The sequence below is a fragment of the Macrobrachium rosenbergii genome, chromosome 10 (assembly GCF_040412425.1).
Source record: "Macrobrachium rosenbergii isolate ZJJX-2024 chromosome 10, ASM4041242v1, whole genome shotgun sequence".
Lineage (NCBI taxonomy): Eukaryota > Metazoa > Arthropoda > Malacostraca > Decapoda > Palaemonidae > Macrobrachium > Macrobrachium rosenbergii.
The window spans coordinates 49,454,544-49,477,776 of NC_089750.1; the positions used below are offsets into that span (position 1 = coordinate 49,454,544).

The 23,233-nt window shown below is 41.2% G+C and overlaps 1 protein-coding gene across 9 annotated transcripts in view; it reads right to left on the reverse strand.

Moving 5' to 3' along the window:
• Positions 1–9,154: 9,154 nt before the first annotated feature.
• LOC136842619 (snRNA-activating protein complex subunit 5-like) overlaps positions 9,155–23,233 on the reverse strand; it is a 135,473-nt gene continuing 121,394 nt past the window's right edge. For 2 of the 9 annotated variants that reach the window (XM_067110228.1, XM_067110234.1), the window contains exons 5-6: positions 10,827–10,922; positions 9,155–10,565 (exon numbers count right to left, since the gene is read on the reverse strand). In XM_067110228.1, the coding sequence (XP_066966329.1) occupies positions 10,846–10,922 (77 nt within the window). In that variant the 3' untranslated portion in view covers positions 9,155–10,565; positions 10,827–10,845. Of the gene's footprint in view, positions 10,668–10,826; positions 10,923–23,233 lie in introns of all 9 variants that reach the window. The other 7 variants (XM_067110229.1, XM_067110235.1, XM_067110227.1 and 4 more) reach the window with 5 other exon arrangements.

Here is a 23,233-nt window from a genome sequence, read left to right on the forward strand (position 1 = left end):
GATTTGACCTATTCGTGGGGGTGTGTGGGACGCATCCCCCGCGAATACTGGGGGTTCACTGTAAACTTGTTGAGACAGGAAATGTCCATGGGTCGAAGGCCTTGTTGCATGACAACTGTCCAATCTAGCCTTCCAAACTCTGAACTTTACTGTGTGAAGAGTTTGGAGAGAAGGGTATCAGGAAGTTGATAGGGGTAAAATATAACAAAAAAGTACAGAGTATCCTTCCCTGAGGACTATCACTACCAAATGTTCTACTTGATGCTTTACCAGACACTTCAGAAAATCTGCACACGGCCTTTTGAGGATCCACACAACCTACTGAACTGGTAGTTCAAAATTTCAGTTACGGTTACAAGTGTAAAATTTTTCCACTTAGAATGTGAGCCAGAACTCTACTGAAACAGAACTCAAGAGTTAACAGGGAAATTCTATGTGCAACTTTTGTGCGAAAAAGGTTGTAGGGGCAAGGACCTAAAGGGAAGACTTCAAGCAAAGGTAGTGCTAAGAATTTCTAATCTCCTGAGTCGAGACATCTTAGGTAATGGCCTTAAACACTCGGGGGTTAAGTAGACATACTGGGCCACTGTCAATAACAGCTACTAATGGTTGAGCAGGGCTACCTAATATAATTTACATGACTGTTTTATGTTACTAAATATTGAGTTGTAAAAGGAATAAGACATTCTTCCCATAGCCTTGGAACTAGGTCTACAAGGAGAGGTTATAACTCTGACACATCATACAGAAACTTTGCCCCTTCAGGACTAATATTCATAATTATCATTCACATACAAACATATCTGCACATGCATGCAAAAACATTACACATATACAGTGTACCCCGCTATTCGCAGACTCACCTATTTCAGGATTTTTCTGTGGAACCTATCTATAAATCATTCACAGGAAACTCACCTACTTGTGGATTTTTTCGTACAGCAATATTCTGTATTTTCATATTATTTTTGCGACTAAATACTGTACTGTACCTACATATACATTTTATGATAAAATAATGATTTAAAGTACTAACTTTCAAATATTACTACTGTATTAAGTTTAATAACATTAAACAATACCATTAAATAATAAAAATAATTCTCTCTCTCTCTTTTTACTGAGATGAGAGAATTTTTATGCATATGTAATATGTACAGTATGTTTTTTTTGTATGATAAATAAATGATTTACTAATTTTCAAATATTAATATTAATAATGTAAACACAGCAAAATATCAACTCATTAAAGAAAATATATAGTGAATTAGTAAGATTTTAGTTCAATAAATTTTTTCCCTCATCTATTTCCCAGCCTTGTCCAAAAGCTTTGGAGCAAGGGGAGGGTGTAACCTGTCAAATATGTCAAATATCTTCACATACTGACTGCGATGGGTAGAAAGCGTTGCCCACTCTTGGTCAAATATGTGTTCCCCCTCAGTGGTCTCTTCTCTCTCTTTCTCTCTCTCTCATACCAAAGGTGATAGATTCATAGATAGATAGACAGATAGACAGGTAGTGTGGCTGATAGAAAGATATACATAATATATACTGTATTATTGACATTTTTAATTGTTTAGCTCATGTAAGCAACTCGGTTCATCTCTTTCTCTCTCTCTCTCTCTCTTTCTCTCTCTTATTGGCTGGAAGGGTTAGAAGTACATGCGTACTGTATATATTTTTAAGAGTAAATTTTTAAGATGACTTTAAAGTGATGTTAATAATATTTCAAAGATTAATACTACAGTAATAGGATAATAGTTTACAGTATATTTGATGTATGATGATACTTCTAAGTATACATTTGATATTTGAACTTTCAAGATAGGCAGTTATAAGCGTTTTTAGAGGTAGTTTTAAATATTTGCGGATTTTTGCTACTTGTGGGTGGTTGTGGTACATATCCCCTGCAAATATGGGGGTGGTCAACTGTATATGCTTATATATACTGTACATATACAGTAAATATAAATACGTAAAATAACACAATCACATATAAATATTACACTTGCAGTATAGAGCTGTAGTGCTAGAACAAAATACTGAAATCAAAGGTACTTTTGCCTCACAGTTAGGCCCAATTACCTTACCTATAGAGGAGACTTCACTTCCTTGGTCCAAGAACTAGAAACTTGCAAGTTGCACAGAGAAAGGTGACAAAACGTATATCATAAGCAAGTCCTTACCCAGCTCTAAGCGGCTTCAAAATGGGAAAAGATGCAGTAGCATCCAAGAACCAGCATAAAGGGAACATTTCTGAGATCACCTCTGAAGAACAGATAAAGCCAGCAACATGCCAGCACATCGTCTAGTTCGGTTGGTTCCTTAGAGCTCAATTTACAAACACAGTTGCAAGTAGAAAATACTGCTTGTGTTAGGAGCAGAGCTATTAAACACTAAACAGTTACCTAGCTTCATATTTCAATAAAAATATAGTAGGATACAGTAATTCTCTTACGACTATTCATCCATTTCCCAAAGGCTCTACTTCATGAGAACGTACCCTACCATAACCAGAGTAAACTTCTTACTGCGTTTTAACAGGTGAAGAGATAGAAGTAAACTTTAGAGCCCTGGTTAATGGATTCAATTTGGTGAAAGGAAGAGAATACAGAACAAAGCGAGCTATGTGCCATTTAGATACTAAAGGAGAATCAACCAAAACACAGTTGAAACTCAAGTTGAAATGGAGGAACTGAGGTGGAAGAGGTGAAAAACGGCTGGAACGTGATTAATGACGACATGGAATGCTGGGTGAAAATACTGGATGGAGGAATGGGTATTTAGGTGGAGAAGGGAGAGGATTCTTGTATGACATCACCATGTAACCTTGATGACAGTCAAGTGTCGTCTGCACAGACTGACTCACGGTCGGAGAGACTGCACAACACATAAGAGGCGATTATCGAGAAGCGAGAGCTGTGCTTAAATCAGGCCAACTCACTCTAGTTAAATAAGTGGCAGAAGAGGAAGAGCTGCTATACGAAAAGGAATAATTGTCACCCCGTGATGAATACAAGTCGATTGAGGGGAAAAACTGAGAAAGAGGGGGGGAGGGTTATCATCCAGTTGGGGACGATACTAGGGGAGCAAAATATAACAGACGAACAGATATGCTGTTCAGAACTACTGAGGCAAACGTAATACATCTGAAACCCTAACTCTACGGTTCACATACATCACAATCACTCTCTCTAAAGGGGATGTTATGTGAGCCAGCCAGTGCTGCCAACTTAGCGGAAAAAACCACTATGTTTAGCGGATTTCAGCTTGTCAAAGTTGGCAACATGGAGCCAGCGAACGCAAGTGTCAACCACTAAACTCGCTACAAGTTTGGCACCGAACCTGAACTGGGAAAAACAAATGAGAGAGGTGTCGGAGGGCACAGAACTTTGGTCCTGAGACACGCCTTGGTTCCCTGTCAGAGGAGACAACCAACTGACGAAGGGGTCCAGAGGGCAGGCTACAGACAGATGCCAAGGCTCCGACACCTTCACTCTTGTGGGGGAAACTGAAAAGGAATGAAAACTAGGGGAGGAATCTTGGCCCTAATATTTTCTATTAAAATCCTAAGTAATAAAACATATGTCAATAATTATTTTTCTCCTGAACCACATGGGGAGCAAAAGAAGGCGGAGCAGAATGAGAGAGGGAGGAATTAACCTAGGCTATTAAGTAGGTTTAATGAAGAAGCAACACCAGAAGACAAAAGGAAAAGACTGGGTAGGCTTCTGGTGTGCCATAACTAATTTTTTACGTAAATTATCAGCTTCTAACATCTTCCGATGCTAACAAAATTTACATCTTCTCATCAGATCACTCAAAATCTACATATCAAGAAAACCACACTTGTGCCTGAGCAACTAGTCTAGTCTAACATAGGTTATGAGGTCGTCTTGCAAAATCTAAACATTCAGTTTTCACGAAGGCTTTCCTTTACAGCCTGATGCTTTCACCTCTGCTTGTTGTAGATGACATAAAGCAAAAACAAGAACAAGCACAGTACTGTACAGGAGAAAATTAGCCAAAAATCAACAAAATATTACAAACGCTGATCCGACCGTCCATATAACAGATCGGCATGAAGAAATATGACAAGAACGTAAACATTCCAGCACCATCTAGTGGGAAAACAGATGACTACAGTGACAGTCCTCGTGGGTTGGCCAAGCGTATTCTGATTTAAAAAAAAATGCCAATCACACCAAACAGTGCAAAAATAAAGCTAACTTTAACAGTAGGTAAGATTCATTCCAAATAATACAAATGGATTTTAAATCTGCCATTTGTTCATATACGGAACAAACCTTGGTCTTAACATAAGGATGTACACTTACTCTTGGAGGGAGGGTAAGAAAGTCTTAGAAACAACTGGAGGTTCAGACCACCTGGGCTCACTTCCTAACCATAGGAAGTACATAGGAAGGTGTCAAAAGCCTCTGATCTGTTGAGCATAGTTTGCTGAACAGCCAGACATCTGAGCTAAAAGAAAATGAAGTACATATCTCTATTGTGTCTTGATGATGGTAGAGAACTGTCAGAGACAACAAAATTTACATTAGCCACCAATTTGTTGCCATTTCCACCGCTCTCTTTGTAAGAGAGAGGAATGGGACTTGCTCCTAAAAAGAATTTGTATTGTGTAAGAACAAACATAAAGACTCTATAGAATGGAAGCTTGGTCACCTGCATCTAACCAGTCCCAGCATATGATGGAATTATTCTCTCTACTGCCCGGCAGTAGAGAAGAAGAAAGAGAACGGAAGAAGACCAGTCATCTCATTCACTCTCACTTTTACATCCAACATCATAGGTACAATACTAACTGTCCCGCTAGGGGCACTGGATGAATTAAAAACCTTGTTGAGCAGCCACCACCGGACCCAAGGAAAAAGTGTCCAAGGACCTGTGGGCAATGTCCTGCAGATAGAAGGATATGAAGGTGGTTTGGCAAAGCCAGGTCCTGCCTTCAAAATCCTGTGAAGTGGCAAGTTCTTCTTGAAAGCGATGGTAGGTCCTAAGCCCCTAACACCATGTGCTCTTGCATGCAATGTATCAGCACCTGAATGTGAAGTAGAGGTGTAAGCTTGTCTAATCACTTCATGTAACCGGGAGATAGTATTCTTGGACATTTCTTTCTAGTTCCGGCTGTACTAACAAAAAGTCTTTGGTTATCAGGTCTGAGATGCAGAGTCCTTTTTAGATAGCTATGCAGTGCCCTGATGACACATAACAACAATTCATCTGGGTCATCACCAACAAAATCCCAGAGAGAGGGGATTGAGAAAGACTCAAATCTGTCATCATGAATAGAGGGATTTTGAGTCTTGGTTACAAATTCTGGGACAAATTCGAAGGCTACGGAACTCCAACCCCTCGTATGTTTAACGTTAAAAGGGAGTCCATGTAGTTCATTGACCCTCTCTGATGAAGCCAAGGCCAGTAAGAAAACCGTCATGAGGGTTAAATACCTGTCTGTTGAGCCTTGTAAGGGTTCATATGGAGGGCAAATAAGGCTGCTGAGCACCATGGTCAGGTCCCAATTTGGAGGTTTGAGATCTTTTTGGGAACAGGACTGCTCAAAACTCTTGAGAAGCATAGAAACCTCCCATAATGAAGTGAAATTCACATCTTTTAAACGAAGAACTAGTCCTAGAGCAGCTCTGTAAACCCTTGATGGCTGAAATAGAGTAGTTTCTCCCTAAAGAGAAAGGTGAAAAAGTCCACTGCTTGTTGAATAGAGGTTCCAACAGGAGAGAAACCCCATTGATGACACCAATCACAGTAGACTGCCCATTTTCCTTAATACACGGCTGTAGATGACCTTCTGAAGTAGCCTGACATCTCTGACTTGCAAGAGACACTTGACAGTTCCCAGTTGTGAAGAGATAGGGCCCTACAGATCGGTGAAACCTTTCTATACATAATTGGCAAAGAAGGTTGTGTCATGAAGGAATCTCTCCTGGAGCTTCCATCAACAAGGTTAGAATATCAGGAAAGCATTGTGTGTGTGGCCAAAAGGGACCCACTAGGGTCATCCTGAGGTTCTGGGACATCATTACTCTGTTGATCACTTGATGGATTAGGCAAAAGGGGTGAAAGGCGTATGCTTCCAGGTTGTCCCAGGAACGTTGAAGGGCGTCCTTTGCCACGGCCCAGGGATCTGGAACGACCGAACAAAAACCCTCTGGTTTTCTGTTGAACCTTGTTGCAATAAGGTCTACCATGGGCCTTCCCCACAAATGGAATACCCTTTCCGCTACCTCTTGGGTGTTTACAATCGGTGGGTTGGTTAGTTGGCAAGAATTTTGATTATTCATAGGATGGTGACGAAATCTGTCCCTGAGGCGTTGAGATCTCCTAGGCCTAACCAGTGTTGGTTCAAGAAGGGGCCATTTTTAATCATTATAAAGAAAATCACAACAGAAGATCAGAAAGAGCTGAGCTTATAAAGAACATAGAAATTATAGACCAAACACTGTACTGTCGACGTCTACGGTTTCTCAAATCACTGCATATATATTAGAAAAAAAGGCAAGTATCAACACGGTGAAAGAAACAGAATTTCTCCCAACCATCATAAGAAATATAAAAAATCAACCAACACCAGGCACCGTCATGAGAGAGAGAGAGAGAGAGAGAGAGAGAGAGAGAGAGAGAGAGAGAGAGAGAGAGAGAGAGAGAGAGAGAGTGTGTGTGTGTGTGTGTGTGTGTGTGTGTGTGTGTGTGTGTGTGTGTGTGTGTGTGTGTGTGTGTGTGCGCGCGCGCGCGCGCCAGAAGCTGATGACATGTCACCTTAACAGCCTATAATATCAACCACACCAGTAGGGGTTACCCGAGCCAACATCCACCTCCAGCAAGCAATACTGGTTAGGCCAAGGTGATCTCAACGCCTCAGGGACAGATTTCGTCACCAACCTACAACTAATTAAAACTCTTGCCAACCGACCAACCTACCGATTGTAAACACCCTTCCTGCTATAAATACCTGTACATCACGTACCTTAATTCACTTGCTTTTATACTGTCATAGCTGACTGCCAGTGCGCTGTTGACACATTAGACAAAATAAACCTCAAACAACAGAAATCTTTATGTTTTTAGGAAACCTGATATGCCAGCTACATGCTGATGAAAGAAAGATAAGAATAGAGAAGACTGTATATATTATTATTATTATTATTGTCACGAATATAAGTCACCTCTCACTCTAAAAGTGATGATGCACCATGCTAACACAATTTACGTATTTAATTAAGATAAAGACAGCTTAAGCAAAAACATTGCCCCTTCTTGGAAGAATCTCTCCTTCCTCACCCCTTAAAAACAATCTCTTAATTCTCCTCCTTGACCTAGTGACTGCTCAAGCCTCTCTTTCAGGTACCGCCTTCCGAGAAGCCAAATCCCCACCGGAGGCATGGATGAGCTGGCGAAGGGGATTAATTCCAAAAGAGAAAGTGCCTGGGTCTTAACAACGGAATCACCACGTGGCCAGGGCACACAGCATGGCGTACTGCAGGGCGAAAGCATGGAAAGCATAGAAAACAGACCATGAGGCACACAGGCACTACCATCTAGGAGGAGAGGAATCATAATCTGCCAAAGGTTTTAAAAGACGACACCCAGGTGGTGTTAGTCAGGGACGCCAGGCCCTGGACTCCAAATACTTGTCCCTTGCTTCATCCGCTCCATCAGAGCCATGATTTTTCCATGTGGCTGCTTTGAGCCTGTCTTCCTTTGTGGTGGAGCCCTTAACTCATGCCCTCCCATCTGGGACTGAAGATAAGGCCCTCCCGCCTCCTACAGAAAGGTAATGTACCCAAAGTGAGGTTTTGAATCAGTCACGACCCTATTATTCTTCTACTGAATTTAATTTCCTTTCTAAAATGCCATCTTTTCACAAGACCTGATTTATTTAGTGCAGTGAGTAAATTATTCCAGTTCACGTTCATTCCAGGGTCTAGAATCGAGTTGCTTTGGTACTTTATGTGCAACCTCTCGATTCCATAATTCGCTACTTAAATCTGTGCGAGTAACCGATGCATTCTCGTTTGCAGACAGAGTTGCTAGCTGTGGAATCATCTCTTCACCCCTGTGCTTGTGCTGTTGCTACAACTACTACCGCTCACCTAATGGATCCCATGAAGTGGATTTTTTCCATCATTGTTATTGCATGACTAATTTTAGTTATTCAACAGGAATCTGTTTTCACCTTGTCTGGTTTTGCAAATTCCCCATTCTTCTGATTTAGTTTGTTAATATAAATATAAATGATTTTTGTGAACTCCAAGTGTTTATCTAAACTCTCCCCATTGGAGTAAAGCCTTCAGCTTAACCTTTTTCTTCATGCTGGTTACCTGAATCTATACCTGCAGTGAGAATTAAACCCACTTAGTAAGTTTCCCCATTCTTTCCCAGGTAAACTCTAACATTATTATTATTATTACTGTTATTAATTATTATTAATATTATCACAATTAACATTATTATTATAATTATTATTATTATTATTATTATTATTTTTTGGCCCATCTTTGCAACTCACATGCTGCCTCCATTTTCCTTAGAATTTTCCAACTTTCAAGAGGCTGAGTTATTGCTTTCTGTGGTATCAAGCACCACTCTTCCCATTCCCATTTCTTTCTTCTCCAGGTTTATGTTGCTTATCATAGTGTCTTCTACATTTACACAAATATTTAACTGGATATGTACAATAAATGCACAGCAATTGAGATAAAGATCACCTCTCTTAGATTCTTACCATTTCCAAGAGGGCTATGAACATAACAATAGAGGGCAGTGTCACTGACAATGACTCTCATCAACAGAATTTTACAATATTGATGTTCTACAAAACACGTAACATGTATATGAGAAGGAAAATTCATTCATCTTTTTTAAGGTACTATGTTTATTTTTATGTACATATGAAATGTTTAATTTTGTGGACACTTGGTCAATCAGGCTTTCCAATTTAATGCTTGCCCTTTTTGAATAATAATAATAATAATAATAATAATAATAATAATAATAATAATAATAATAATAATAATAATAATAATAATAATAATAATAATAATAATAATAAAAAAACAACATAACTGAATGACTGGAAGGAAATCTATTTGATAAGGAACCAAAGAAACCAGAGAACCAAATGTTTTCACATTTATTTACTGTACATCATTGAAACAACCAATAAATAAAAAAATTCCTTTCACAATGAAGACATTCCATTACGACAACATTCCTTTTTTTTACATATTCTAGAAATTAAATTACATACCAGAACAATAAGAAATGTTAATTTTATAAAGAACTGTTACTAAACATGGTGATTCAGCACTGTATTTCATTGGGTTAATAAAACTGAAAATGTGAAAATGTTAATAAAGAACTGAGTTTTCAATAACACTTTCCCAAAATGGTTTCATTTCTCACGTCTTGTATGCTAAAACTCAAGACCTATCTCATCCTTCTCATAAGTAAAAACCTACTTCAGCCTTTTAAAGTCTTTTCTGATTTAATTATTTTAAAATCTGTTCTATTTATCCTTAAATGCTATTAGTTTTCATATATGGCAATAAACTTGACTATATACTGTACATGACAATACTTTACTTCAGCAACATAAACAAACACAATTTAGGACAAAATAGTCAATGATTACACTGTACCACACAAATACAATCTCTACAATTTAGGACAAAATAGTCAATGATTACACTGTACTACACAAATACAATCTCTATGTTTTGCAATTATTCTACAATGAAAATTTTGTTACCACACAGAAACATTCCTGAAAACTTTTGACTGACAGGCAGCCTACTTGTTTAAAAAAAAAACTAGTTTCTTCTTGCTACAAAGAAATGAAATTCAAGAAGGCCCCTAAAATCTAATGTAAGGCCACTGTAAGAATATAAATACTTTTGGCTTGAAAACTTTGCCATCTTTTATACATGTTCATCTTACAGTGGGATATGAATACTACAGTTTACTTTCATATAAACTTTGAAGCCACACTTCAATCAGTAACTTTCCTCTAGAAAGCGGCACAGGAAAAAAAAAAGCCTGCCTTTGCTTTTTGCAAACAGCATTCCCTCTTGACAACCTTTCTTTTACCCAGTAAGGTGAATATGAAGACAGATGCAGTGATAAAGTCTATAAAGAAAAAATTAAAATACAAAATCTGAATTTCATATCCATGAGAAATGTACTGTACCATGAATATCAACCAAAAATTGTAAAATAAATATTTGTACTATATTCTGATACAAAAAAATCTGTATCACTAATAACAGTGCCTTTGGTTCCACAAAAGGATAACCAACTTGGTTCCACAAAATGATAGCCAACTTGGTGCTCTAAGATGATAGCTAACTACCAACTAATTTGACAATGTTACTCACACCATTGTGACACAAATTCCTTCAACCATCTGTGTCTCTTTCTCTCTCAAGTAGATCATAAAAAAATATCCTTAACTCCATCTTTGTAGTTCTGATCCACGTATGTCTTGGCCTTCCCAATCTTCTAGAACCTTGAGGTCTCCATGTAACGGCCTGTCTTACAATGCCACTCATCAGTCACCAATCCTTCTTCTAAAATGTTGAACATGTGATCTCTTAAAGATTCATCACAAATGTGATCTTCCCATCTGATACCTAGGATCCTCTCTATGGCTTTATTTTCACAAACTCTACAATGTCTAAATACATAAAAAGAAATTCGTTACATGTTCATGTACTTTTAGATACAAGATTTTCAGGGAAAAGAGAGAAAGAACATAAAAATTAAGAAAACAGACAACTTTGATAACTTACCTTTCTTCCCTTTCATCATCTAATGATTACCAAGTACATCCTCCTCCCTGTCTTCCTCCTCCTCTTCCTCATATACCTGAGAGTCACGTAACATTCCTGAAAAAAGAATTAAGCAATGTGATTCTGAGCTAAGTAAATCATTCAATGTACCTAACAAACAGATGCTCTATGTGTATTTGACTTGTTTCTGCACTCAACAGCACACATGAGAAAGAAGTAAGTTTTGAAGTATTTTCTAATACACAAAGGTAAATGAAACCTTAAGTGACCATTCAATTTGTTAATATAACCAAGATACCTCAAAAAGTCATTCAATGTATGGTTTATAAATTTGCTAAATACTTTAAATTATCTATACTGAACAAACCTGATGACTTTAATTTCATAAGAAATGTCTGTCTTATGGTGGACAGAGATTTGCTTCTTGAAAATCTTAACTTTTATAAGAGAAGAAACTAAATGCAACATAGCATTCTGAGGGCCTTTGTATTAGTTTAATATGAACATTCACTCCTATTGGAGCATTTTAATGATACTCTCTTTAATAAAAGAGAAGGCATGGAAACAAATATTTAAAGTTATAAGTACTTATGGAAATGAAAATTTCAATAAAATATTAAACATTAAAAAAAATACTACTGTGTATAGAGATTCAAAGGCTACACTTAACAGATAGATGAATCCCTTTCTTACAAACTACCTTGCTCGACTGTGTCTGCCACTCAAATTCTCACCATCCACATTCCAAAGTATTTCACTCAGTATTCCACTATAAGCTTATTTTGACAATAAAAAGCCCCATCCTTACAAAACAGAAAATAAAGTGGGAGAAGGAAGAAATGCCTAGTTAATTTTGTTTAGAACAATTACTTACAATCAAATAATGACTTGTACATAAGTGATTGGTCTATATAGGCTCCCCCCCCTCCCCAAATGGAAATGAGCTCAGAGTTAGAGAGAGTTTGTTGCACACCAGAAATGTGTATGCCACTCTTCCTAAATACTACTTCAGGACTCAGGACTCATAAATATATTAAGGTTCCAATAAACAATAGTGAGTCTAATAAATGAAATGTACTTCTCAGGAAAAAAGTGGTGGTTCATGTATTCTTAGAGTATCACACAAGGAGACCACATGAAGAAAAATAAAGAGGTTTGGGAAAGGCAATCTGATGCAGTGACAATAGTGTCACTATTAGATACCTGCATTCAATAAAGTTAATGGAAACCCCCTGGGCCTTAACCTAGGAAATCTGATTCTTACATACATCTTATTAAGTTTTAGGATTATCTGCCTTAGTAAAAGAAATTAATATTAAAGGGTTACTTTTAACCCTTTAACGCCGAAGCCCTATTTACAAAAACGTCTCCCGTATGCTGGCGGCGTTCAGTGAGTTAGCGCCAAAGCAGAAAAAAGTTTTTTCAAAAATCACAGCACGCTTAGTTTTTAAGATTAAGAGTTCATTTTTGGCTAATTTTTTTGTCATTGCCTGAAGTTTAGTATGCAACCATCAGAAATGAAAAAATATCATTATCATATATAAATATTGGAATATATGACAGCGAAAAAAAAAACTTGTATATAATTGTATACAAATCGCTGTAAGCAAAACGGTTAAAGCTAATGACTTAATTTTTTTAGTTGTATTGTACACTAAATTGCAATGATTTTGGTATATAACAAATTTTAAAACGATCAAAGCAACACAGAGAAAATATTATCACAAAATGATGCATGAATTGTGAACGTGCGGACATAAAAAAATGTTTTTTCAAAAATTCACCATAAATCGAAATATTGTGCTAGAGACTTCCCGTTTGTTGAAAAATGAAGCTAATTGATTGAATATTACTAGACTGTAAGTGTTTTAGCTTACAATTGCAGTTTTTACCATTTCGGTCGCGTTAAAGTTGACCGAAAGTTGAATTTTTCTATTTATCGTGATTTATATGGAAATATTTCAAAACTGATAAAAGCTACAACCATGAGTTATTTTTGTTGTATTGTAAATGAAATTACGCACATTTTCATATATAAAACTTTATGTAATGACTAATATAAAGCGGTGCAAATATTACAACAACGAGACGAAAGAATTTCTGAGATGTTCGCCGAAGTTACCACAGCGAGATGTAAGGAAAATGTTTTTTCAAAATTCACCATAAATCGAAATATTGTGCTAGAGACTTCCAATTTATTGCAAAATGAAGTTAAACGATTGAATATTACTAGAATGTAAGAGTTTTAGCTTACAATTGCGTTTTTTTTACCATTTCGGTCGATTTATGTTAAAATTGAAACTGTTGACAACCATGGTTGAAATTTTGGCAGTTATCGTGATTTATATGAAAATATTTCAAAACTGATAAAAAAATTTTTCTACAACCATGAGTTATTTTCTGTTGTATTCTTACATGAAATTGTGCACATTTCCATATATAAAACTTTATGTAACGACCAATATAAAACAGTTATTGCAAACATTACGACAACGTGATAAAACTTTAAAGAATTTCTGGCAAACATTACGGACGTAAGGAAAAAAAAAGTTTTTTTAAAAATTCACCATAAATCGAAATATTGTGCTAGAGACTTCCAATTGGTTGCAAAATGAAGGTAAATGATTGAATATTACTAGATCGTAAGAGTTTTAGCTTAAAATTGTGTTTTTTGACCATTTCGGTCGAGTCAAAGTTGACCGAAGGTTGAAGTTTTGGCAGTTATCATGGTTTATATGAAAATATTTCCAAACTGATAAAAGCTACAACCATGGGTTGTATTTTGCTGTATTGTACATGAAATTGTGCACATTTTCATATATAAAACTTTATGTAACGGCTAATATAGAACAGTGCAAAAATTACGACAAAATGACGAAAGAATTTATGAAATTTTCGGCTGAGTTACCACCGATGCATAAGAAAAAGTTTTTTCAAAAATTCACCATAAATCGAAATATTGTGCTAGAGACTTCCAATTTGTTGCAAAATGAAGGTACATGATTGAATATTACTAGAATGTAAGAGTTTTAGCTTACAATTGCGTTTTTCAACCATTTCGGTCGAGTCAAAGTTGACCGAAGGTTGAAATTTTTTGTAGTCGACGTACGGTACATCCACTCGGCACCCAACAGACAATTTTAGTCGACGTATGATACGTCCAATAGGCGTTTAAGGGTTAATATGACCAGCACATGTAAAAACCATGTGTTATCTTGTTCAAATTTGTTGATCCTCTCAAGGAAACCCTTGATGGCATGTTCTGGACATCAAAGAACATCCTCTTCATTCTTAGCACAAAGAGTACAGGACAGAAACTGAAAAAGAAGTATGAAAATTACCCAACTATTTGGTCTTTGCTACAAAATCTGACACAAAAGAAAGTGGATTCTTAATATTTTGACTTTATGAGCTGAAACAAAGACGATTTTCAAGGTCAGATCTAAGCTGCATGATTTATCTAGAGATTCACACTGTGATCCCATCATACCTTGTAAAACCAGGGAAAGGTTCCAACAAGTTAGCATAAGTGATTTTGGTGTGACTTCCTTTTGAAAACCCATGCATGTCCTACAGGAGAAAGATAAGTGGATCTGGACCTTGTAGCTCAAAAACTTGAGAGAGAGCAGAACAATAACTCTTTCTCACTAATATGGCCATCATTCTTCTCCTCTGGAGGATAAATAGAAAGTACACCTGACTGTCATAGTGTTTTGGATAGGCTCCAAGCCTTTTCCAACACATCAGTGCCTTATGGCAGAGAATCACCCTGGGGTTGGCACTGACCTCAGCAACTTGCAAAAATCCCTTGCACCTAAAATCTCACTTTGTAATTTCAAGGTGTGGATATTCAGGACATTCAGGTGCTGGCAGAATCTTATGAAAATGGGTAGCCAAAGAAGCCTCTCTCAACTGGGTAGAACTTTGAGAGAATCTATTAGAACAACAAGATTTGAAATCTCTCCAGAAAAAAACAACTAGTGTCAAGGTGATGCCTGTTAAGCCTCAGACCTAGTCTAACACAGATTGGAAGAGAACAAAAGGAGGAATAACTTTTCCTTGTAATAATCCCAGCTGTGCATCAAAATCTATCTTCCAAACTGCTGGAAGATAGATTTCTGAGGTCAACAATTATTCAGTAGCTTTTTGTTCAGGCATGTAACAAGCAGAGTTGCTGTAGAGCTTGACAAATCTCCTGATGTGCTTATCACTCAGTGGAATGCACCTGATGTATCTCTCTGATAGATATCTAAGTACAACCTGAATGCTATTCTCCTGCCTGGTACAGAAACCCTTACCAAGGATGTGACCTCTTTGCTACCTGATTCTTCTGTCTTTTACTTTGGTTCAGATTAACTTTGTGAAGGCCCTGTGCACATGCTAGTTATGGGCAGCAGGCAAAAACTGTGGGCTATTAGCACCCTCCTTTCAGGGTGCTCAAAGATTCCTGATATATTTTTGAAGATTAACCACTTTGCTTCTTCTGAGAACTGCAGTTGTCAATAAGGGATTTTGACAAAGGAAAAATCTATTTCTGGGGGAAGACCTGTGTCACCTGGTGAAATTGGTTCCATTTAGCACATTTCAAGGTATAAGAATTGCTATATATACCAGAGAAAAAGCTATCTAGAATGCCGGGGTTACTACCCCCAGTTCGCTCATCTATAATAGATGCCGGTATACACAAAGGGTGAGTGTTGCCACTGCCACAGGCCTCTGCCCTGTAGAGATCTCCAATCTCAAAATCCCTGAAAGTGAGGGGCTGTCGCATATCCGACGCCCATCTCCCAGCCAACCAACACCTCAGCCGTCATCTTGGCCTCATTCCAAGTTAGCACCCCCCCAAAGCTTGGTATGCCATTCAGGGGGGGAAAGAAGAATAGGGGTGGGTCACCAGGTGACACAGGTCTTCCCCCAGAAATAGATTTTTCCTTTGTCAAAATCCCTTTTCTGGGTTCGACCTGTGTCACCCGGTGAAATCGTAACAGAGAAATAATCATACAAAGCTTGGTGAAGCCCTCTGACAACTACTGTGATGGCGATAAATAAAACTATAAGTAATTACTGAGTTTTAATTACCCAAGTAGCAAAAATAAGACATGATTAATAATATAAGATAAGACATGATTAATAACATAGGGCATACAGACACAAAATATTGGTTAACACCAAGACACTTAAATGCTAACAAAAAGGGGAATAAAAGCAATATGCAACATGGTCAGGAGTCAGGCTGTGAAGCATGCCTGACCTAAGGATAGACGGCAAGGTGAGTAAACGAGGCAGGTAGGCGAGAGAGGAAAAGGGACAGGATAACTAAGATTACATAGGCTAATCTAGAGCGGAAGGGACAATACTTCCAGCAGCCACTGTGGAAAATTTTAGGGCCTCTAGAGATTTAAGGTAGTGGCATTTGAATACTGATGGTGATTTCCAACCCGTATATTTTTTAAGATCCTCAAAGTTCATATTATGAAAATAATTAGTGGAGGTGGCCACTGCTCGGATATCATGAACCTTGGGTACTGAATCCGGGTTAGCTTGCTTAATAAAATACAGTATTTGTTGCCTGATGGCCTTTAAGGAAAGGGTTCCTCCACCTTCCCTAACAAAAAGAGGGCCAGACATTATATTAGAAGTTCTATCTAAATAAGCCTTTAAAGTAGTGACTGGACATAAGGACAGATCCTGTGGAAGGGGGATAACCTTCCAAGGGGACCATCTATCTTGTGGATCTTCATTCTTAGCTAAAAAATTGAGATCCAGGGCTAACAGAACTTCTCCTGACGGGAGGAAATCAACATGGTTCGGTTCTCTAGAGAGAGCGGACAGTTCAGAAATTCTGGCATCTGAAGCTAGGCTAATTAAGAATAACGTTTTCCTTAACAGACTCGAATATGAACACCGTTCATTATCAGTGTCCGATGCTAATTTAAGTACGTCATTTAAGAACCAGGAAACCGTGTGGGGACGGGTTGCTGGTCTCAAACGAGCGCATGCTCTAGGGATTGATGAAAAATATGAGTCCGTTAAGTTAATATTGAAACCATGTAAAAATATCTTTTTTAAAGCCGACTTTGCTGTAGTAATAGTACTAGAGGCCAGTCATTTTTCAAATAATGACCTGAAGAATGAGATTGCAAGGTTCGTGGTCATCTCTTTAGCTTCAGATTCTCTCAGGAATAATGCTAACTTTTTAACTGCTGAGTCATATTGTCTGAGGGTAGATTCCCTTTTGTCAGATTCTAAGAACAGTGTATTAATAGGATCAATATTAGCATCTTTCTGAGCTGCAAATTTCATGAAGTCCATAAAGCCAGGGCATTTAGAATTCTTGAGGAAGCTGACACAGTCCGAGTTTGTACTATTTGTGTCAATTTTGGCCTGGGGATTTGTATGCACCGGAGTTTCAACTCTAGAAGAGGAAACCAACTGCTCTTCGGCCAGTTGGGTGCCACCAGGGCCACTTGACCTTTGAATGACCTGAGCTTGTGTAAAACTTTCATCAACAGGTTTATTGGAGGGAACAGATAGATCCTCTGCCACATGTTCCAATCTATTGACATCGCATCTGTGGAGTGAGCAAGAGGGTCCAGATTGGGAGTAACATAACATGGAAGTTTGTGGTTGCTCTCTATGGCAAACAGATCTACCTGGAGACCTGGTACCTGACGGCAAATCCACTCGAATGATGTTTTGTCCAGAGACCATTCCGACTCCAGCGGAGTTGTCCTGGACAGAGAATCCGCAATGACATTCCGGACACCTGCCAGATGGGTAGCTGACAAATGCCAACGGTGTTTTCTTGCTAGGGAGAAAATTGCTATCATCACTTGATTGATCCGGCTCGACTTGGAGCCCCCCCAGTTTATACAATGCACCACTACTGTGCTGTCCAGTACCAGTCTGATATGAATCTGTCTGGTTGGACGTAGTTTCTTCAGAGTTAGAAATACTGCCATTGCTTCGAGAATGTTGACATGGAACTGGCGGAACATAGTGGACCACGTTCCTTGAACTTTTTTGTGTTGGGAATATCCTCCCCACCCGCTCAGGGAAGCATCCGTGTGGATCACCAACGACGGAGGAGGAAATTGGAGAGGTACTGACCTTGACAAACTCTTGACTGTTGACCATGGTCGAAGTCTTTTCCTCAACACCAGCGGAATTAGGACACCTTGTCTCTGAATCTGTTGTTGGCCTGCTCTCCACACACTGTTTATGTCTTTCAGTTTGGCTTTCAGAAAAGTCTGTTACAGATGCGAACTGAAGAGAACCTAGGACTCTTTCCTGGGTACAACGAGAGGCTTTTCTGTTTTTGAGGAACTGCCTGGTGGCTTTGGCTATTTCCTCCTTTTGGCTGGCAGAAGAGACAGTTTGTGTGAGTCCAGATCCCATTGGATTCCTAACCATTGAAATCGAGCCTCCGAACTAGGCAGGATTTCTCCTGTTTATTTGAAAGCCTAGGGATTCCAGGAAGCTGATCACTAAGGCTGTTGCTCTCCGACATTCCTTGGCGTTGGATGCCCAAATTATCCAATCGTCTAGGTATGCGGCTAACATGATCCCCTGGGACCGCAGTTGCTGGACTACTGTTTCTGCCAGTTTGGTGAAGATTCTGGGCGCTATGTTGAGCCCGAATGGCATGACTCTGAACGAGTAAGCTTGTTTTCATAGTCTGAAAGATCTATAGAGGTGGTGACGGCTCCACGGGGAAGTAGGGTCAGCACCTGCGAGATTGTAAGCATGCGAAACTTGTCGCATTGAATGTATAAATTGAGACGAGACAAGTCTAGGATTACTCTTTGCTGACTGGAGCCTTTCTCCGGAACGCTGAACAGTCTGCCTTGAAATTTCAGGTGTCTCACTTTCTTTATAGCCCTCTTTTGAAGCAGGTCCTTTACAAAGTCCAGGAGGGCTTTGGATGGGGACTGATGGAATCTGACTAGCGGAGGAGGACCTCTGCTCCAGCTCCATCCCAGACCTTTGGAGATTATGCTGTGGGCCCACGGACTGAAGGTCCATCAGTCCCGAAAGAGATACAACCTCCGCCTACCTGAGGAGACTCATTGGGCGGGAGAGGGCTTACCTCCTCTACTACCTCGGCCTCCTCTCCCTCGAGAGAGGGAACGTGACGCAGACCTACCTCTGAAGGAGGCTCTGGCTCAGCTTCCCCTCGCGTTCCTATTAAAGCCCAGAAACGCCCCCTGGCTTTCAAACGAAGCATTGAAAGCCCGGGACGCCACGAAGGTTGGAGAAGCAAGGGTATGCTGAGCCGGCTGCATCAGCACAAACTGTTACTGAGGCTGGGCTTTTGAAGTCGAGGGCTGACCGACCTGGGAGACCGGTACAGCCTGTAGCATAGTCTGGGTGTGAGGTCTTTTGTACCTCCTGAACCTTTTCCCTGATTTGGCTTGAGGTCCGGCGGACTCGGTGGCCTTCCTTTTGAAGGGGAGACCCCAGCGGGAGCGGAGGCTTTGATTTGCCCTGGTTGCCTCCGCCGGGACATTGTTAACCTCATCCTCTGGAAAGATATTGGCGCCCCAAATAGAGCTCCTCATGAGCCTATTGGGTTCATGCCTTATAGTGGCGTCCGCAAAGATGTGTCTCCGGCAATTCATCCTCGCCACTATGAAGTCATACAGGTCCGCCTGGAATCGCGCCAACAGGGATTTGGTTAGGACCTGGAAGAGAGGTTCTTCGGTGTAGGTCACAGCCGTTGCCTCCGTCAGAGTCAAGGAATGCAGGGAGCGACTCAACCTGCACCTGGCTTCAAATTCCGCTTTTAGAAGAGCCTCCGGAATCTTGGGAAGCTGTTCACTGAAGAGGGATGAAGCGCACTCGGGGTCGAGTTTGCCCACCATGAACGTGGCCGGAGCTCCCAGCCAAAATTCCGAATCTCCGGGGAAGACAAGAGAGGTGGGATCTGTTTCCCGGAGTTGAGGTAGCGGCTTACCCTCGATGCCTGCCTGACTAGTCAGCAGTGCTACCTTAGTCATGCAGGGGGTAGGGATGGCATCCCCTACCGAGAACATAGTGAAAGTCCCCTTGGAAGGGGGTAAGTTTAGTGTTCTCCGCCTCCCACTCCGTGAGAGTGCGCATCAAGGAGGATTGGGCTTGGTCCCTAGGGAAGATGACTGTCTCCTTCGGGACCTTGTCTGATCTGATCCAGGCTTCCTCTGTAAGCCTGGCGTAGCCTGGGTAGGGAGGCACCAAGTCGGGTGGAAAGAACTCCAGTTCTTCCAACCTACGTGTACCCAAGCCCTCAATGGTAAGAGTATCTTCATGCCGAGGAGCATGAAGAGCCAGACGCCATGGATTTCCCTTATCGAAGGAGGAAGACTGGAGGCATCCGGAACAGCGTACAGTCTGTGCCGCCACTCCGAGCGCATGAACCCGGAGAGCAAGCTCTCCTGGGTCTGCATCCTCTCGTCTAAAAACTTCACTGAATCCCCTGAAGACTTTAAGCCCGAAGCGAGCTGAGAGGAAAGGTCATTGAGCCTAGCTTCGACCTTCTTGTCGAACTTCTGCATGAGAAGTTCTGCAAAGCCTCAGGGTCAAAGTTAGGTTGAGGGGACTCACCTTAACTGGCCTGGATCTCACCCTTTGGCAGGGGAGTAGCCTTGTTAGTAGACGCCACTGGGCTAAGAGCCCGTGACAACCTCGAGGGAGCTGCAGGATTAGACCTTTGAGGCCTAGAGGACTTAGATAAGCCCTTCGTTTTCAAGATTTTCACCTTGGGGACAGTAGACCTCGATCTGTCCTCAAGGTAAGTCAAAGGGGCGGCTACTCCCTGAACTGCGGCTGAGATCCGGGTGCCTGGTAGAGGAGATTACAAATCTCCTCTGACAAGACGTAAGGCTTCCCGATGCGACGCCCTCCCAAACCCGCCGACCCAGACCTTCAGGGTCGACAGCTCTTCCGAGTCGCAGGAACTACGGTCGGCCTGAAAGGGAAAGAAAGGCTTACTAAAATAATCTCCAACCGCCATATCTATCAATATAGGCAATAAAATCAAAAGGAGACTAAAGGTTAGCGGACTTGAAGCTTACCGACTCATCCAACACTCGCCGTTACAGAGCGTAGCACACTCACAGCCGCCTGGGTGCCAGACGATCAGGTCCCCGACGCGAACCACGCAGCCGGGAGTGAGAGCGACACACCTCAAGGCCACAAGGTTGCTGGAGGACCGCCTCCACCCAGGTTTCCTGACAGCGTACCATCTGTAAGTGGACAGATGATACATGAGTATGTTAGTTAAGGCTCGCTTAGTAGGTCCAACGGAGATAAGATACCTTAACCTAAAAATGGGTGATGGAGCATGTTACAGTTAATCCAAATCCCGCCGGAGATAACTCCGCAGTATAAAGATAATATACAATACATGAATAACATAAAGTTAAGGGCCGCAGGGTAGGTCCGGAGAACAGTACACCTTAACCTAGGACCATGCATCATACAACAATTACAACACAATTATAATATAAATAACTAAACACCGCCGGAAAGAGTCCGGCAGCGGTATGGTAAAGATATGCTACGGAATGGTCAACTAATTATGTAAACAGGAGTACTTTAAAGATACGCTGGTTATGATACTCCGCTCTGATTGCCCCGGGTAGCGGCGGAGGAGGCGGAGAGGAGTCCTCAAAACTGGCTCAACTCTCAGCACCTGTGGCGGGGCGCCAACCAACCAAACACCATACCCACCGGAGTGGTAACATGTACAAGAACAACGGGAAACCTGACAAACTCGGCGGAGAATGAACCTAGCGGAAGTCAAGATAGTGTCCCTGGACCTGTGTTCGATGCTCCAGCTAACACTGAGGGAAGCGAACAAACGAAACACTAGCAGAGTGGCGGAAACCGAAAGGCGGAGGCCAGATATGTGGGTAACACTATCTGGACGCCGACCAAAGTGTAACCTCACGGGTGCCGGTCATAAGTGATCGACGCCCTCGCGCAGGGAGAAGTCTAGGTCACACGCCAAATGCTAAGGAATAGGAAGGAATAGCAAAGTGGTGGGAACCGAATAGCGGTGGCCAGATGGGTGGGAAACACCCTGACACCAACAGAAACTCCCCACGGGTGCCGGTCGTAAGAGACCGACGTCCCTCGCACAGGGAGAAGCTAGGGCCACCCGCCAAATGCTAAAGAATGGGTAAGGAAGGGCTAGGCTAACGACACGAAAAAGTCTGTGCAACCTTTGACCCCAGACCAACCCCCAACGTCAAAATTTTGACTTGGATAGGAAGGCTAGCAGAGGTATGGAAGGGGGAGAGGGAAAGAACCACGCATAACCTGGCCACACCCTCCAACGCCGACAGCCTGGTCAGGTGGGAGGCTATGTAATGAGGAGACCCTCACTATTCTAACCTTACCTTCCGAAACCTATCGGTCTGGTCAGGCAGGCTAAAACAGGGGAGGGGGGGGGTCTCACAAGCCTAATAACACCTTCCAAAAACATGACGGCATAGTCAGGTGGGCCAAGAGAACGAGGCACTCCCTCAACCATCCAACACCTCCCTCCAAGCCTCAAAACGACTTGGTCGGGGGAGCTAGGAAGCATGAGAATCGTGAAAGGAGCCTAACCTATCTAGCCTAGCCCTCCGAAACTGATAACAGAGCAGTCGAGGGGGCTAAGCCAGAATACCCATCAAAGAAATTACCTGACTTAAAGTACTAAGTAAAAGTTAACCAAAAGATGTGTGAAATACAAAAACATATAAATATATATGCACAGAAAAATTATAATACATAAAAGACTCATGCTGTAGAGAAGGCCAAACAACTCGCGACACATGGAACGCGGGTGATACGTAAAATGGCCGACCCTAACGCTGAATCATAAAAATTTTTAATCCAAAAACGCTGCCAAGAAGAGGGTGCCCGCAGCCTCCATCAGGCCAGCATCACGCTTTGTCGGTCTCACTCGATGTGCGGTCCACGTACCATCTTATTGTTTGGCACCCTGACGGGATGTGATGTTTGCTACGCTCTTTACGAGCAAGCTATCGATGATTCGGGAGGTGGTCATGCATCTTTTCCTTCTTAGCCAACTGTATTCTTTACATATTACCGATTCCCCACCTTCGGTAAACCGCAAAATGTTTTTCTTCCGCAGGCTGACCGCAACTGAATGCTTCGCTAGGCCCTAAAAGTCTGGGTTAGCGGCTTTGGACGCAACGTAGGGGCTGGCAATCCCTACATACTCGAAGGACATTTGCAGGCAATCCCTACATACTCTCGAAGGACATTTGCAATGTCCTTTTTCCCGGCGCTTGATCACAGCTTCAGTCACCGACGATGTTGCTGCTCCGTTGATTGCCGGGATTCGGGAGTTGACCCAGCCCTCTCCAGACGGTTCGGCTCTGAGCGGGCGCCCAGAAGACGCCGCGGAAACTCGA